This window comes from Pongo abelii, chromosome 15 (genome assembly GCF_028885655.2).
Source record: "Pongo abelii isolate AG06213 chromosome 15, NHGRI_mPonAbe1-v2.0_pri, whole genome shotgun sequence".
NCBI lineage: Eukaryota > Metazoa > Chordata > Mammalia > Primates > Hominidae > Pongo > Pongo abelii.
This window is the reverse complement of record NC_072000.2, coordinates 92763136-92778401: the sequence shown is the minus strand read 5'-3', so window position 1 is coordinate 92778401 and position 15266 is coordinate 92763136. Positions and strand designations below refer to the sequence as shown.

Below are 15266 nucleotides of genomic sequence, written 5' to 3'. Positions count from 1 at the left end.
TATTCTTTCTCTCGGGAGAAACTTGAGGGTCTGTTGGGTTGGAAAAACTAGGTGAGTATGGAGGCCTCATGTCCCAAACTGCTAGGTGTGTGTTTTTGCCTCAAAATTTGAATATGAGCACAAAGCAGAATGCACAAGGCAACAAGCTTAGCCTTGGTGCAAAACTTTCCTTACTCCAACCCCAAAAATCTTCCTCTCAGTCTTTAAACATGGATTTGTTCTTTTAGGATATGCTATTCCTTATTGGTTCCATCTGGCTACTGGGGAAAGTAACTCAGGGTGGTATCCTCTATCACCGAAGTATGAATCAGTTTAGCAGACTGATTTCCAATACTACACCAGCACATGAAGTGTGAAGAGGTGTTTCTACTTCAAATATAAATTATTTCCATTTTAATTTCTACAGACCTTAAGAATTAAAGTAGAACTAATTTTGGTAACAAAAAGAAATCTTTGGATCATTTAGTCCGAGCTCTTTAAAACCAAGGCCCTTCATCCCCGTGAGGTCTGAGAAAACAAAAACACACAAGGTCTGGGATAAAGTAATTCACTGGTGACCATACGGCTAATTAGTTCACCTGGCAAAGTATAGTCTTGCCCACAAAAGCTGCTCTGATCTTTACTTATTGACTTCCTAGAGACCATGTGACTTTTTAAAGCCAGCCTTCTAATGATGATGTTAATTTATATTTTACACCATTTAAAATGTGAGCAAATACATTTTCATGTAGCTTAGCAATCTGCTACATTCTTCTTTGTACACTGGGGAACTTGAACTTTGTGAGTATAAAGAGAAGAGGAAATATCCTTTTCTCCCTATAACCTTATCTGAAGCTAAACCTCCCATTAAGCTCAAACTATCTTCCTCCATGAACAAATGTATTCATTGTCAAGCTGGGTATCCAAAGAGAAACAGGTCCTTCCTCTTGAGAATCTTACAGTCTAGAGACAAATTGGGTAAACAGTATTATAAAACTCATGTAGTAAGACAGATTTCAGATCACAGAGCTGGGGTAGGAGGGACAAATGTTAAGGCAATCCCTCAGGGTTTCACAGGAGGTGTTATATTCAGTCTGGGCTATAAATGAAGACTCCAGGGTGCCAAAGAGAGGAAATGATACCCTGAGCAGATACATGGAGAGAGAGGACCTCTATGTGTGAAGAACAAGCAAGTAGGTGTGATTGACACAGGGTGCTTTGGAGAGGATGGCAGGAGATGAACTAGGAAGGAAAATATAACATAGAAGATGCCAAAGGGCCTGGGCTTTATTGTGTTAGCAAGTGCAAACTCTCACAGGTGTTTTAAAGCAGAGAGTGGCATGGTTTGTTTAAAAATAGTAGCAGCAGGGGGTATACTGGAGGGAAGATGGTGGATAGGAGGCAGGACTAATTTGCAGCTCCCACTCAGATGGACAGAGCAGTGTGTGGAAACCCACATTGTGAACTTTTGCTCCAAGAACTACTGCAGGAATATACCAGGAAAGCCAAGAGAATTCAGCAGAGAAAAGGAGATGGACTGCTGCTGTAGGCTCTGTGGGACAGCAGAGGAACTCCAAAAAAAAAAAGCACATAATCTCTTGGGAGCTCTATGGCCCCACCCACAGTGTGATTTTCCCTATAATACCACAGCCGATGCACTCTTGAAAGGCGCCACCTCCTGGCTGGAGGCCAACCAACACAAAACCAGTGCACTTAACAAAAATACAACCAAGGACCCTCACAGGGTCCACTTCACTCTCCTGCTACCTCCACTTGAGCAGGTACTGGTATCCATGGCTGAAAGACCTGAAGATGAATCACATCTCAGGACTCTTTGCAGACACTCCCCAGTACCAGCCCAGAGCCTGGTAGCTCTGCTGGGTGACTAGATCCAGAAGAGAAATAACAATCACTGCAGTTTGGCTCTCAGGACATGCCATCCCTAGGGAAAAGGGGAGAGCACCACACCAAAGGGGCATCCCATGGGACAAAAGATTCTGAACAGCAGCCCTTGAGTCCCAGATCTTCCCTCACATACTCTACCCAAATGAGAAGGAACCAGAAAAACAATTCTGGTAATATGACAAAACAAGGTTCTTTAATACCCCAAAAGATCACACTAGCTCACCAACAGTGGATCCAAACCAAGACAAAAATCTCTAAACTGCCAGCAAAAAGAATTCAGAAGGTCAACTGTTAAGTCAATCAAGGAGGCACCAGAGAAAGGTGAAGTCTAACTTAAAGAAATAAAAAAAATGATATAGGGCCAGGTGTGGTGGCTCACACCTGTAACCCCAACACTTTGGGAGGCTGAAGTGGGTGGATCACTTGAGGTCAGGAAATCGAGATCAGCCTGGCCAACATGGCAAAACCCTGTCTCTACTAAAAATACAAAAATTAGCTGGGCATGGTGGTGGGTGCCTATAATCCCAGCTACTGGGGAGGCTGAAGCAGGAGAATTGCTTGAACCTAGAGAGGCGGAGGTTGCAGTGAGCCGAGATTGTGCCACTGCACTCCAGCCTGGGTGACAGAGCAAGACTCCTTTTCAAAGAAAAAAAAAAAAAGATATAGGATATGAATGGAAAAATATCCAGTGAAATAGCATAAGTAAAAAACAATCACGGCCGGGAGCGGTGGCTCACGCCTGCAATTCCAGCCGTTTGGGAGGCTCAGGCAGGTGGATCACCTGAGGTCAGGAGTTCAAAACCAGCCTGGCCAACGTGGTGAACGCTGTCTCTACTAAAAATACAAAAATTAGCCAGCTGTGGTGGCAGACGCCTGTAATCCCAGCTACTCGGGAGGCTGAGATAGGAGATTCGCTTGAACCCAGGAGGCAGAGGTTTCAGGTAGCTAAGATTGCGCCATTGCACTCCAGTCTGGGCGACAAGAGTGAATCTCCATCTCAAAACAAAACAAAAAGCACAACTTCTAGAAATGAAGAACACACTTAGAGAAATGCAAAATGCATTGGAAGGTTTCAGCAATAGAATTGAACAAGTGGAAGAAAGAAACTTCACAGCTCAAAGACAAGGCTTTCAAATTAGCCCAATCTGACAAAGACAAAGAAAGAATTTTTTTAAATGATCAAAACCTCCAAGAAGTTTTGGATTATGTTAAATGACCAAACCTAAGAATAATTGGTGTTCCTGAGGAAGAAAAGAAATCTAAAAGTTTGGAAAACATATTTGAGGGAATAATTGAAGAAAACTTCCTTAGCTCTGCTAGAGATCTAGACATCCACATACAAGAATTTCAAAGAACACCTGGGAAATTCATCACAAAAAGATCATTGCCTAGGCACATAGTCATCAGGTTATCTAAAGTCAAGAAAAAGGAAAGACTCTGAAGAGCTATGAGGCAAAAGCATCTGGTAACCTATAAAAGATAACCTATCAGATTAACAGCAGATTTCTCAGCAGAAACTCTACAAGCTAAAAGGGGTTAGGGTCCTATCTTTAGCTTCCTTAAACAAAGCAATTATCAGCCAAGAATTTTGTATCCAGCAAAATTAAGCTTCATAAATGAAGGAAAGATACGGTCTTCTTCAGACAAACACATGCTGAGAGAATTTGCCACTACCAAGCCAGCACTAAAAGAACTGCTAAAAGGAGCTCTAAATCTTAAATCCTCAAAATCATCAAAATAGAATATCCTTAAAGCATAAATCTCACAGGACCTATAATTTTTCACTGTAACACAATGAAAAAAAAAACCTGAGGTATTCAGGCAACAAATAGTATGATGAATAGAATAGTACCTCACATCTCAATACTAACGTTGAATGTAAATGGCCTAAATGCTCCACCTAAAAGATACAAAATGGCAGAATGGATAAGAATTCATCAACCAAGTATATTCTATCTTCAAGAGACCCACCTGACACATAATGACTCACATAAACTTAGGTAAAGGGGTGGAACAGCTACTCCTGCTTGCTTTTGGTGTCCATTTGGATGGAATATCTTGAATGGAAAAACTAGAAAACCTACAGGAGATGGATAAATTCCTGGAAATATACAACCCTCCTACATTAACCCAGGAAGAAACAGAAACTCTGAACAGGCCAATAACAAGCAGCAAGATTGAAATGGTAATTAAAAAGTTACCAGCAAAATACCAATGGGATATTTGTTACCAATGGAATATCTTTCCATGCAAATGGACAACAAAAGCAAGCAGGAGTAGCTATTTTTATATCACACAAACTTTAAAGCAATAGCAGTTAAAAATGACAAAGAGGGGTATTATATGATGATAAAAGGACTAGTCCAGCAGGAAAATATCACAATCCTAAATGTATATATGCACCTAACACTGGAGCTCCCAAATTTACAAAACAATTACTACTAGACCATAAAAAGAGGCAGATGGCAATTCAATAATAGTGGGGGACTTCAATACTCCACTGACATCAGTAGACAGGTCATCAAGACAGAAAGTCAACAAAGAAACAATGGACTTAAACTATACCCTAGAACAAATGGACTAAACAGATATTTTCAGAACATTCTACCCAAAAACTGCAGAGTATATATTCATTAATCAGCACATGAAGCATTCTCCAAGATAGACCATATATGGTAGGCCACAAAACAAGTCTGAACACATTTTAAAAAATAAAAATCTTATCAAGTACTCTCAGACCACAGTAGAATAAAATAAGAAATCAACTGCAAAAGGAACCCTCAAAACCATGCCAATAAATGGAAATTCAATAACCTGCTCCTGAATGATCACTGGGTCAACAATGAAATCAAGATGGAAATTAAAAAATTCTTTGAACTGAATGATAATAGTGACACAAACTATCAGAACCTCTGGAATACAGCAAAAACAGAACTAAGAGGAAAGTTCATAGTATTAAATGCCTACATCATGAAGTCTGAAAGAGCACAAATAGACAATCTAAGGTCACACCTCAAGGAGTTAGAGAAACAAGAATCAACCAAACCCAAACCCAGCAGAAGTAAAGAAATAACTAAGATCAGAGCAGAATTAAATGAAATTGAAACAAACAAAAAAAACCACAATATAAAAGATAAATGAAACAAAAAGCTGGTTCTTTGAAAAGATAAATGAAATTGACAAACCATTAGTGAGATTAACGAAGAAAAGAAGAGAGAAGATCCAAAGAAACTCAATTAGAAATAAGCAGGACATATAACAACCGATACCACAGAAACAAAAAAGATGATTCAAGGCTACTATGAACAGCTTTACATGCATAAACTAGAAAACCTAGAGGAGATGGATACATTCCTGGAAATATACAACCCTCCTAGATTAAACAGGAAGAAATAGAAAACTCTGAACGGACCAATAACGAGCAGTGAGATTGAAATGGTAATTTAAAAATTACCAACAAAAATAGGCTGGTCACAGTGGCTCACTCCTGTAATCCCAGCACTTTGGGAGGCTGAGGCAGGTGGATCACGAGGTCAGGAGTTCAAGACCAGCCTGGCCAACATGGTGAAACCCTGTCTCTACTAAAAATACAAAAATTAGCTGGGCGCAGTGGCAGGCACCTGTAATTCCAGCTATTTGGGAGGCTAAGGCAGGAGAGTCGCTTGAACCCAAGAGGCAGAGGTTACAGCAGTGAGCTGAGATCGCACCACTGCACGCCAGCCTAGGTGACAGAGCAAGACTCTGTCTCGAAAAAAAAAAAATTACTAACAAAAAAAAAATTCCAGGACGAGATGAATTCACAGCTGAATTCTATCAGACATTCAAAGAAGAATTGGTACCAGTCCTATTGATACTATCCCAAAAGATAAAGAGGGAATCCTCCCTAAATCATTCTATGAAGCCAGTATCACCCTAATACCAAAACCAGGAAAGGACATATCAAAAAAACAAAACTACGGACAAATATCCCTGATGAACACAGATGCAAAAATCCTCAACGAAATCCTAGCTAACCAAATCCAACAGCATATCAAAAAAGATAATCCATCACGATCAAGTGGGTTTCATACCAGGGCTGCGGGGATGGTTTAACATCTGAAAATCAATAAATGTGATATACCACATAAACAGAATTAAAAACAAAAATCACATGATCATCTGAATAGGCCAGATAAAGCATTTGACAAAATCCAGCATCCCTTTATGATTAAAACCGTCAGCAAAATCAGCATAGAAGGAACATACCTTTTATGCTGGAGTTTGAGACAGCCTGGCCAACATGGCCCACATGGTGAAACCCCATCTCTACTAAAACTACAAACTACAAAACTACAAAAATTAGCTGGGCATGGTGGCAGGTGCCTGTAATCTCAGCTACTTGGGAGGCTGAGGTAGGAGAATCGCTTGAACCCAGGAGGCAGAAATTGCAGTGATCCCAGATCGCGCCACTGCACTCCAGCCTGGGTGACAGAGTGAGACTCTGCCTCAAAAAAAAAAAAAAAAGGCATATAGAATATAGACCAAAGGAATGGAATAGACAACCCAGAAATGAAGCCAAATATATTTGCAGTCAACTGACTGTCAACAAAGCTATTCAACAAATGGCGCTGGGACAATTGGTAAGCCACATGTAGGAGAATGAAACTCGATCCTCATCTCTCACCTTATGGAAAAATCAACTCAAGATGGATCAAAGACTTAAACCTAAGACCTGAAACTATAAAAATTCTAGAATATAACATCAGAAAAACCCTTCTAGACAATGGCTTAGGCAAAGTGTTCATGACCAAGAACCCAAAAGCAAATGCAACAAAAACAGAGATAAACAGATGAAACTTAGGTAAACTAAAATGATTCTGCACAGCAAAAGAAATAATCAGTAAACAGACAACCCACAGAATGGGAGAAAATCTTTGCAATCTATACATCTGACAAAGGACTAATATCCAGAATCTACAAGTAACTCAAACAAATCAGCAAGAAACAAAAACAATCCCATCAACAATGGGCTAAGGACATGAATAGACAATTCTCAAAAGAAGATATACCAATGGCCAACAAACATATGAAAAAAGGTTCAACGTCACTAATTATCAAGGAACTGCAAATCAAAACCACAATGCGCTACCACCTTACTCTTCCAAGAATGGCTATACTCAAAAAATTAAAAAATAGTAGATACTGGTGTGGATGTGGTGAAAACGGAACACTTTTACACTGTTAGTGGGAATGTAAACTAGTGCAACCACTATGGAAAACAGTGTGGAGATTCCTTAAAGAACTAAAGGTAGATCTACCATTTGATCCAGCAATCCCACTCCTGGGTATCTCCCCAGAGGAAAAGAAGTCATTATACAAAAAAGATAATTTGCACACGCATGTTTATAGTAGTACAATTCACAATTGCAAAAATATGGAACCAGCCCATATGCTCATCGATCAACAAGTGGATAATGAAAATGTGATGTGTGTATATATATATACACACACACACACAATTGAATACTACTCAGCCATAAAAAGGAATAAAATAATGGCATTTGCAGCAACCTAGATGGAATTGGAGACCATTATTCTAAGTGAAGTAACTCAGGAATGGAAAACCAAACATTGTATGTTCTCACTCATAAGTGGGAGCTAAGCTATGAGGATGCAAAGGCATAAGAATAATACAATGGACTTTGGGGGCCGAGGGGAAAGGGTAGGAGGGGAGTGAGGGATAAAAGACTACACACTGGGTATAATGTACACTGCTTAGGTGCTGGGTGCACCAAAATCTCAGAAGTCACCAATGAAGAACTTATTCATGTAACCAAACATCACCTGTTCCCAAAATCCTACTGAAATAAAAAATAAATAGCAAAAAAAAGTAGCAGCAGCCTGTATTTAATTATCATGCAAGTTCATTTAATTCTTGTACTCTATGATAAAGGCTCTATAATTACCCCCATTCAAGATATGAGAAAACACACAGTAACCCAGCTCAAATAACCCAGCTCAAAGTCACAGCTCAAAAGGAATCAAGTCAGGCAACCTGGCTGAGAAGACACACTCGCATTCATCATGCCTCTCAGCCTCAGTTGATGGGCTGTGTGAGAAGGAAGAGGGGAAGATATAAAGATGTTGCTTGATGCTGTAACAAGATGTCTTAGGGATAAAAAAAAAAGATGCTGCTAGAAGAGTTTAAGTGCTGTTTCCCAAACTTACCACCCACATCCTACCTTCTTACTATAATACTTTTGCCACATTCAAGAACCATTTTTAATATTTCTTTAAATCAACTCACCTTTTAAAACTTAAAGGGAAACTAAAAGATAACAACAAATTGTCCTAATAGGTATCCAAGTTAGGATGGGTCATGGCTCCAGAGACAAGAAGCTGTACCCAGAGTTAGAGCATGAAGAAGACTGAATGTCAAATAGGGCAGGTCTGGGGCTTGGACCAAAGTGTTGGAGAACAGCAGCCAGGAGATAGTTTCTGAGAATGCCTCCAGAAAGATAGACGGTAGCTCCAGCCAAGAAAGGAAAATTTGGGCCAGGCCAGTAGGTCTGGGGTAGTTACATGGGGAATGGGAAGAGAGGGTTTGTGAAAGAATGAGGCTGGGACTGAAGAAAGGAACCCTGGGGCTGAGGAACAACAGAACCCAAGAAGCAAATAGAGGGGTAAAGATCTAACGGACAGGGAGACCCAGGCTGGGAAGCAATAATAGAGCTAAGGTTATTTCAGGAGGTTTAAGAGGACTGCAAGAGGGGATAGATGGTGTTGCTTACAGGGTTAAAGGGAAGAAGTCCAGAGGTGAGGGCTGAGGGGCAGGTGTGCCAAAGAAGGGTTGCAGCACGGTGAGTTGGGGATTCCGACAGTGGAGGTGAGAAGTGGGTTGGGTGCTCAGTCCCACCATATTGTGCTTTGCAGGTTGTACCTGTGTCTCATCCTGAAGACAGTGGTGATGGTCAGCATCCCATGAATGAGATGGACCTGTCATCCACATACCACTAAAATCAACTCTCAGCTCTCCAGTGGTAAGTACCACCTTTTGGGAAATGCTGCTATGGCCAAAGGATGATAAAAGCCCGAGTTAAAGAACAGGATACTTGGAAGTCACTGTTAAGTTTTCAGAAGAATACCTGGGTTGTATTTTTTTAAATAAAAAATTAAAATATAGCTTATAAAAACAAAACGGGTTATTGTTTTTATCCTCCACAGTATCCAGGCATGAAACTTTGTACATAACGGGCACACAAATATTCAATTATATTATTGTAAATAGCTGAAAAGGTATAACTAGAGATGAATCTGCTGGGCCATGTTCTAATAGTAAGGGTCTCATTCATGAGCTACAAGGGTAGGGGAGGGTTTCAGACAGGTCTGACTAAATGTTTGCACTCACAACAAGAGACAACATCTCAGCCGCTGACAGAATTCCCTGGGTCACTGACAACTGAAAGGTCCTTGAGGCTTTAGATATTGCAGGAAAGTGAGAAAAATGAAATTAAAGATATTGCAGACAAGGTCCAATGCTTCAAGACTCACACCAGACCATAAACCATTTCCCATAGCCTACAAAACCGTTTATGTCTGGGTAAAATATGTTCCTCTGAAAATATGGGTAAAATATGTTTTCCTCTGAAAAGTGATTTTAGAAATTGTGGCCAGCAGGTCCTCAGATGACCCCAGTGATTCCTGTGTTCTGGCATTCACACCCTTATATATATTCCCAACCCTTAAGTGTGGGCAAGACCTGTGACTTGCTTCTACCCAAAAGAACACGGCAAAGGTGACAGAAAGTCATTCCTGTGATTATGTTATATTATATAAGACTCCATCTTGTTAGCAGAATCTCTCTGGTCTTCCTGATATCCTTAAAAAAGCAAGCAGCCATGTTATAACTTCCCTAAGGAAAGGGCCAAGTGGCAGAGAACTACAGGCAGCCTCTAGCCACTGGTCAGCAAGACAACGAAGCCCTCAAATCTGTAACTGCAAGGAGGATAATTCTGCCAATAAGCCTCTAAATGAAAACACGGCCCCAGCCACTGCCTTGATTGTGGCATAGCCTTGTGAGACCCAGGGCAGAGGATCCAACTAAGCTGTGCCTACACTCCTGATCCACAAAACTGTGGGATAAATAATAAATGTGTGGCATGTTAGGCCGCTAGGTTTCTGGTAACTTATTATTGCGGCACAGAAAACTAATACAGAAATCTTATACATACATTTTAAAAAAGGAAGAAAAGTAATATTGAGTTACTGGCCATTTGAGTTATTTATTAATGAAGTTTAAACATCCAAAGGGCAGTCCTCAATGCTCATTTCCATGATTTTAAGAGTTGATAACTCCATGTCATGATTATTGTCGCCTTTGACACTGGAGAACTGAACAGATTGGGAGAGTGATGTGTTAAGACCGCATAATCCATTTGAAATCTCAATCTTCTCAGAGTCACTATCACCTTCAATGACATTCACAGAAGTTTCCTGATCTGTTAAACTGTCTGAAATACTTGGATTATTTTCATCCAAAGTTGAAGGTTCAAGATTCGTCTCATCATTCACCTGTTGAATTATAACCCCTTCTGAATGCTTTGATTTATAAATAGGCATGAAAAATTCAGTTGGTGAAGAGAATATCTCGTTCTCATCCTCTGGTGCTGACAATAACACATCCAAAGACTTTTGGTATTGTTGACGTTCCTGCTGAATTGTTACTCCACTTTCGTTTTTTAATTCATTTGGTTCTGAATTCCCAGCCTTTTCAAAATCAAATACATTCAACATATCAACATCATTTTGCTTTACCAAGTTTTCCTCCGATGTGCAGCCTAAGTCTAGTTTCAGGACATGCAGCAGGTGGCGCATTTTTTCCTAGGATTAAGAAAAGATGAGACTAATTACATTAACTGAGTCAAATTAAATTTTGACTGCAGTGCTGAAAATCTCACAGGATTAATACTTTTCCTTTCACTTCTCCCACCACCACCCTCAAAAAAGTTCAAGGGAAAAAAAAAGCACTTGCTTTTAATGTATTGTTTGAAGGTATGAAAAAAACCATAAAATTATTTTTATATTATAATTTTTCTAATGAAGTTATAAGGAAAGACAAACCTCCTCCAAGTGTTTATTTTGTTTTATATGTCGCTCGAACAGTCGTTCTAAAAACCTACAAATGATAAACAAAAATGTTAATGTCTCAAAATCAGAAAATCATCTAAATATAAACTAGCCATGTAACACTGAAACTACAAAGGTTGAAAAATGTTTTTCAGATTTTTCTTTTTCTCTGTAAAGCTGAAGACTAATCCTTTCCTGTTCTAAGTTCTTCCATTATGCATTTGCTTCACGTTACATGTTTCTGAAAGACTGTATGCTACTTTTATTTCTTTGAATAAAATTCTCCTTTTTCTCACCCCACCACCAAAAAGCTGTTTTTCTCTCACAGACATATGCAAACACCCAAAGCCTCTCTGCCCCGACCTTTACACACACATGCACACACACACACAACCAAACCCTAAAGAAAAACCTCTTACAGAGATATTTTATAATCCTTCCTAAATTATACTTTTAAAAAATTCCTATATTAAAGTATAAAACACCAATGAACAAAATGGAAAAGGACACCAAAAAAAAAAAAAAAAAAAGGAAAAATATTCCAAATTCATGGATTGGAAGAATCAATATTGTTAAAATGTCCACACCACCCAAAGCAATCTACAGAGTCAATGCAATCCCTATCAAAATACCAGTGACATTATTCACAGAAATAGAAAAAAAAATCCTAAAATGTATATGAAACCACAAAAGGCCCAGAATAGCCAAAGCTATCCTAAGTAAAAAGAACAAAACTGGTGGAATCATATTACCTGACTTCAAATTATACTACAGAGCTATAGTAACCAAAACAGCATGGTCAGGCATAAAAACAGACACAGACCAATGGAACAGAATAGAGAACTCAGAAACAAATCCACACACGTACAGTGAACTCATTTTTGACAAAGTTGCCAAGAACATACATACACTGGGAAAAAGGCAGTCTCTTCAATAAATGGTAATGGGAAAACTGGATACCCATATGCAAAAGAATGAAACTAGACCCCTATCTCTCACCACACACAAAAATCAAATCAAAATAGATTAAAGGCTTAAATGTAAGTTCTGAAACTATGGAACTACTAAATGAAAACAATGAGGGAAAATCTCTAGGACACTGATTTGGCAAAGACTTCTTGAGTAATATCCCACAAGCACAGGCAACCAAAGCAAACATGGACAAATGGGATCACAAGTTAAAAAGCTTCAACACAGCAAAGGATATAACAAACAAAGTGAAGAGACAATCCACAGAATGGGAGAAAATATTTGCAAACTACCCCTCCGACAAGGAATTAATAACCAGAATATATAAGGAGCTCAAACAACTATTTACTATTAGATTTATAGGGAAAAATCTAATAATCCAATCAAAAAATGGGCAAAAGACTTGAACAGACAATTCTCAAAAGACATACGAATTGTAAACAGGAATATGAAAAGGTGTTCCACATCACTGATCATCAGAAAAATGCAAATCAAAACTACAATGAGATATCATCTCACTCCAGTTAAAATGGCTTATATGCAAAAACAAGCAATAATAAATGCTGCTGAGGATGTGGAGAAAAGGGAATCCTTGCACACTGTTGGTAAGAATGTAAACTATTAGTTCAACCACTATGGAGACAGTTTGCAGGTTCCTCAAAAAACTAGAAATTGAACTACCATATGTTCCAGCAATCCCAAAAGGAAGTAAGTCAGGATATCGAAGAGATATCTGCACTCTTATGTTTGTTGTAGCACTGTTCATGACAGCTAAGATTTGGAAGCAACCTAAGTGTCCATTAACAAATGAATGGATAAAAAAAAAGTAGTACATATACACCATGGAGTACTATTCAGCCATTAAAAAAGTGAGATCCTGTCATCTGCAACAATATGGATGGAACTGGAGATCATTATATTAAGTGAAATGAGCCTGGCACAGAAAGACAAACATTGCATGCTCCCACGTATCTGTGGGATCTAAAAATCAAAACAATTGAACTCACGGACATAGAGAGTAGAAGGATGGTTAACAGAGGCTGGGAAGGGTAGTAGAGGGCTGCAGGGGAAGTGGGGTAGTTAATGGGTAACAAAAACATAGAAAGAATGAATAAGACCATTTGATAGCACAACAGGGTGACTACAGTCAATAATAACTTAATTGTACATTTAAAATAACTTAAAGGATGCAATCTGATCATTTGTAACTCAAAGGATAAATGCTTGAGAGGATGGATACCCATTCTCCGTGACGTTCTTATTTCACAATGCTTGCCTGTATCAGAACATCTCATGTACCCCTTAAATATACATACCTACTGTGTACCTCACAAAATTTTAAAAAATAATAAAAAAATTAAAAAACTCCCACTGATGGTAAATCCACATAATAATTTAAAAGTTATCACCATTAATTTCCATTAAGTGCTACTGTGCTAGTCATAATAATCATTTTACCTCTAATTCTGACCAATGTAGGGAGGGAAAGATAGTGTAAAAACCATTTTAAAGACGAGAAAGCCACATCTCTAAGATGATAATTTCCTCTCCCCTGAGGTCAAAAGCCTTTAGGAGAATTTAACCCAGATGTGTCAGGCTCCACAGAATTTCTTCATTCTAAAACACCATGCTCACCTCTCTATCACAGGAATGTATCAACAGTTTCTTAAAAAACAACTAATTTCCTGTGTTATCATTTGCTAGCATCAGTGACGTTATTAGCCAACCTCAGAGTTAGTAGTTCTGAATTATTTCATAATTTTTTTAAAAACCCAAGAAATCTGTATTCTACTTTTTACAACTATTGTTAACATTTTAGAATATTCACTACTAGGCATTTTTTCTATTCATTTGTATTTCTTTACCAACTTGTAATTAAACAATACATACTATTTGGGTATCTATCTTGTTTTTTCTTTTTCTTTTTTTTTTTTTTTCTGAGACAGAGTCTCACTCTGTCACCCAGGCTGGAGAGGAATGGCACAATCTCAGCTCACTGCAACCTCTGCCTTGTGGGGTTCAAGCGATTCTCCTGCCTCAGCCTCCCGAGTAGCTGGGACTACAGGCGTGCACCACCACGCCCAGCTAATTTTTGTATTTTTAGTAGAGATGGGGTTTCACCATATTGGCCAGGCTGGTGTTGAACTCCTGACCTTGTGATCCGCCCACCTTAGCCTCCCAAAGTGCTGGGATTACTGGCGTGAGCCACTGCGCCCAGCTCTATTTTGTTTTTTCTAATCAACGGACATATATCTTTAACATCTTTCTATATCTGTAAATTCACTTCAACATCATTTTTAATCCCTAAACAGACCTCACATTTCATATATATTCCAGTTTATTCAACCAAACATTTACCATTAAACATTTAGGTTGATTCTGGTTTTTGGTACGATTATAAAAATGCTGTAATAAACAGTTTTATAATCTTGAGAAAAACAAAATTTTAAGCAGAAATACATATGATTTTGTATGTGTACTTTTTTTCTTGTGGTGGCAAAAACCAACAAAACTTATCATCTTAACCATTTTTAAGTGCACGATTGAGCAGTGTTAAGTATATTCATATTGTGATACAGATTGCCAAAACTTTTCATTATGTATCCTGAAACTCTTTACCCATATTACGCAAATATTATTAACCAACTTTTTAAAATGAAAGAGGTCAACAGAATTAATGCCAAAAATCTTAGGTCTTTTTGATATGCCTTTTTATACCAATAATGAAAATGTTTGCTTTAATTTTTTTAAAAACTTGATGTAGAGGATAGAAATAATTTATTAGAAATGTCTATGCTTGGCATATTATTATGACAGAGAAAGCAAGTAGTATACATAATAGGGTCCTAGGTTACATAACATAAAGTAGAGCTCAGTGTTCAATGAATCTTAGATACACAAATGTCCAAGCTAAATTCAGGACACACAGTTTCCTTAAGCTATGCAATAGCTAATGTGGTTTTGCAAACTTTCCATTTAACTTACGGTGTGCAAACCTAGCTCTTAATTTGTTCTCATTTTACTAGATCTAATACTAATAATGGTTGCACCAAAAATGCTTGCTTTTGATTCTCATGACAATTTTAGATAGTAAAATGGGATTATGGAGCTTTGCAAATAAGTGATAAAGATCTTCCTTCACGAGTCACTTATAACTCAAGGGATATAATATTAAAATGAATAAAAGCTCTATTCTTTAATTCTCCCAAGTGGTGAACTTCCCCTAGAGTATGAATTAAACATTCTTTACAACTTGCTATCAATTATAATAATAAGTTTCCAAGAAAGCAATATATTTTTTCATTTCC

The 15266-nt window shown here is 38.3% G+C and overlaps 1 protein-coding gene across 16 annotated transcripts in view; it reads right to left on the bottom strand.

The window, feature by feature from the left end:
• Positions 1-10120: 10120 nt before the first annotated feature.
• The window catches only part of SPATA7 (spermatogenesis associated 7), a 55071-nt gene continuing 49925 nt past the window's right edge, over positions 10121-15266 (bottom strand). For all 16 annotated transcript variants that reach the window (XM_002825009.6, XM_002825008.5, XM_009249375.4 and 13 more), the window contains 2 exons: positions 10984-11038; positions 10121-10743 (listed from right to left, as the gene is read on the bottom strand). In XM_002825009.6, the coding sequence (XP_002825055.3) occupies positions 10159-10743; positions 10984-11038 (640 nt within the window). In that variant the 3' untranslated portion in view covers positions 10121-10158. The remainder of the gene's footprint in view (positions 10744-10983; positions 11039-15266) is intronic.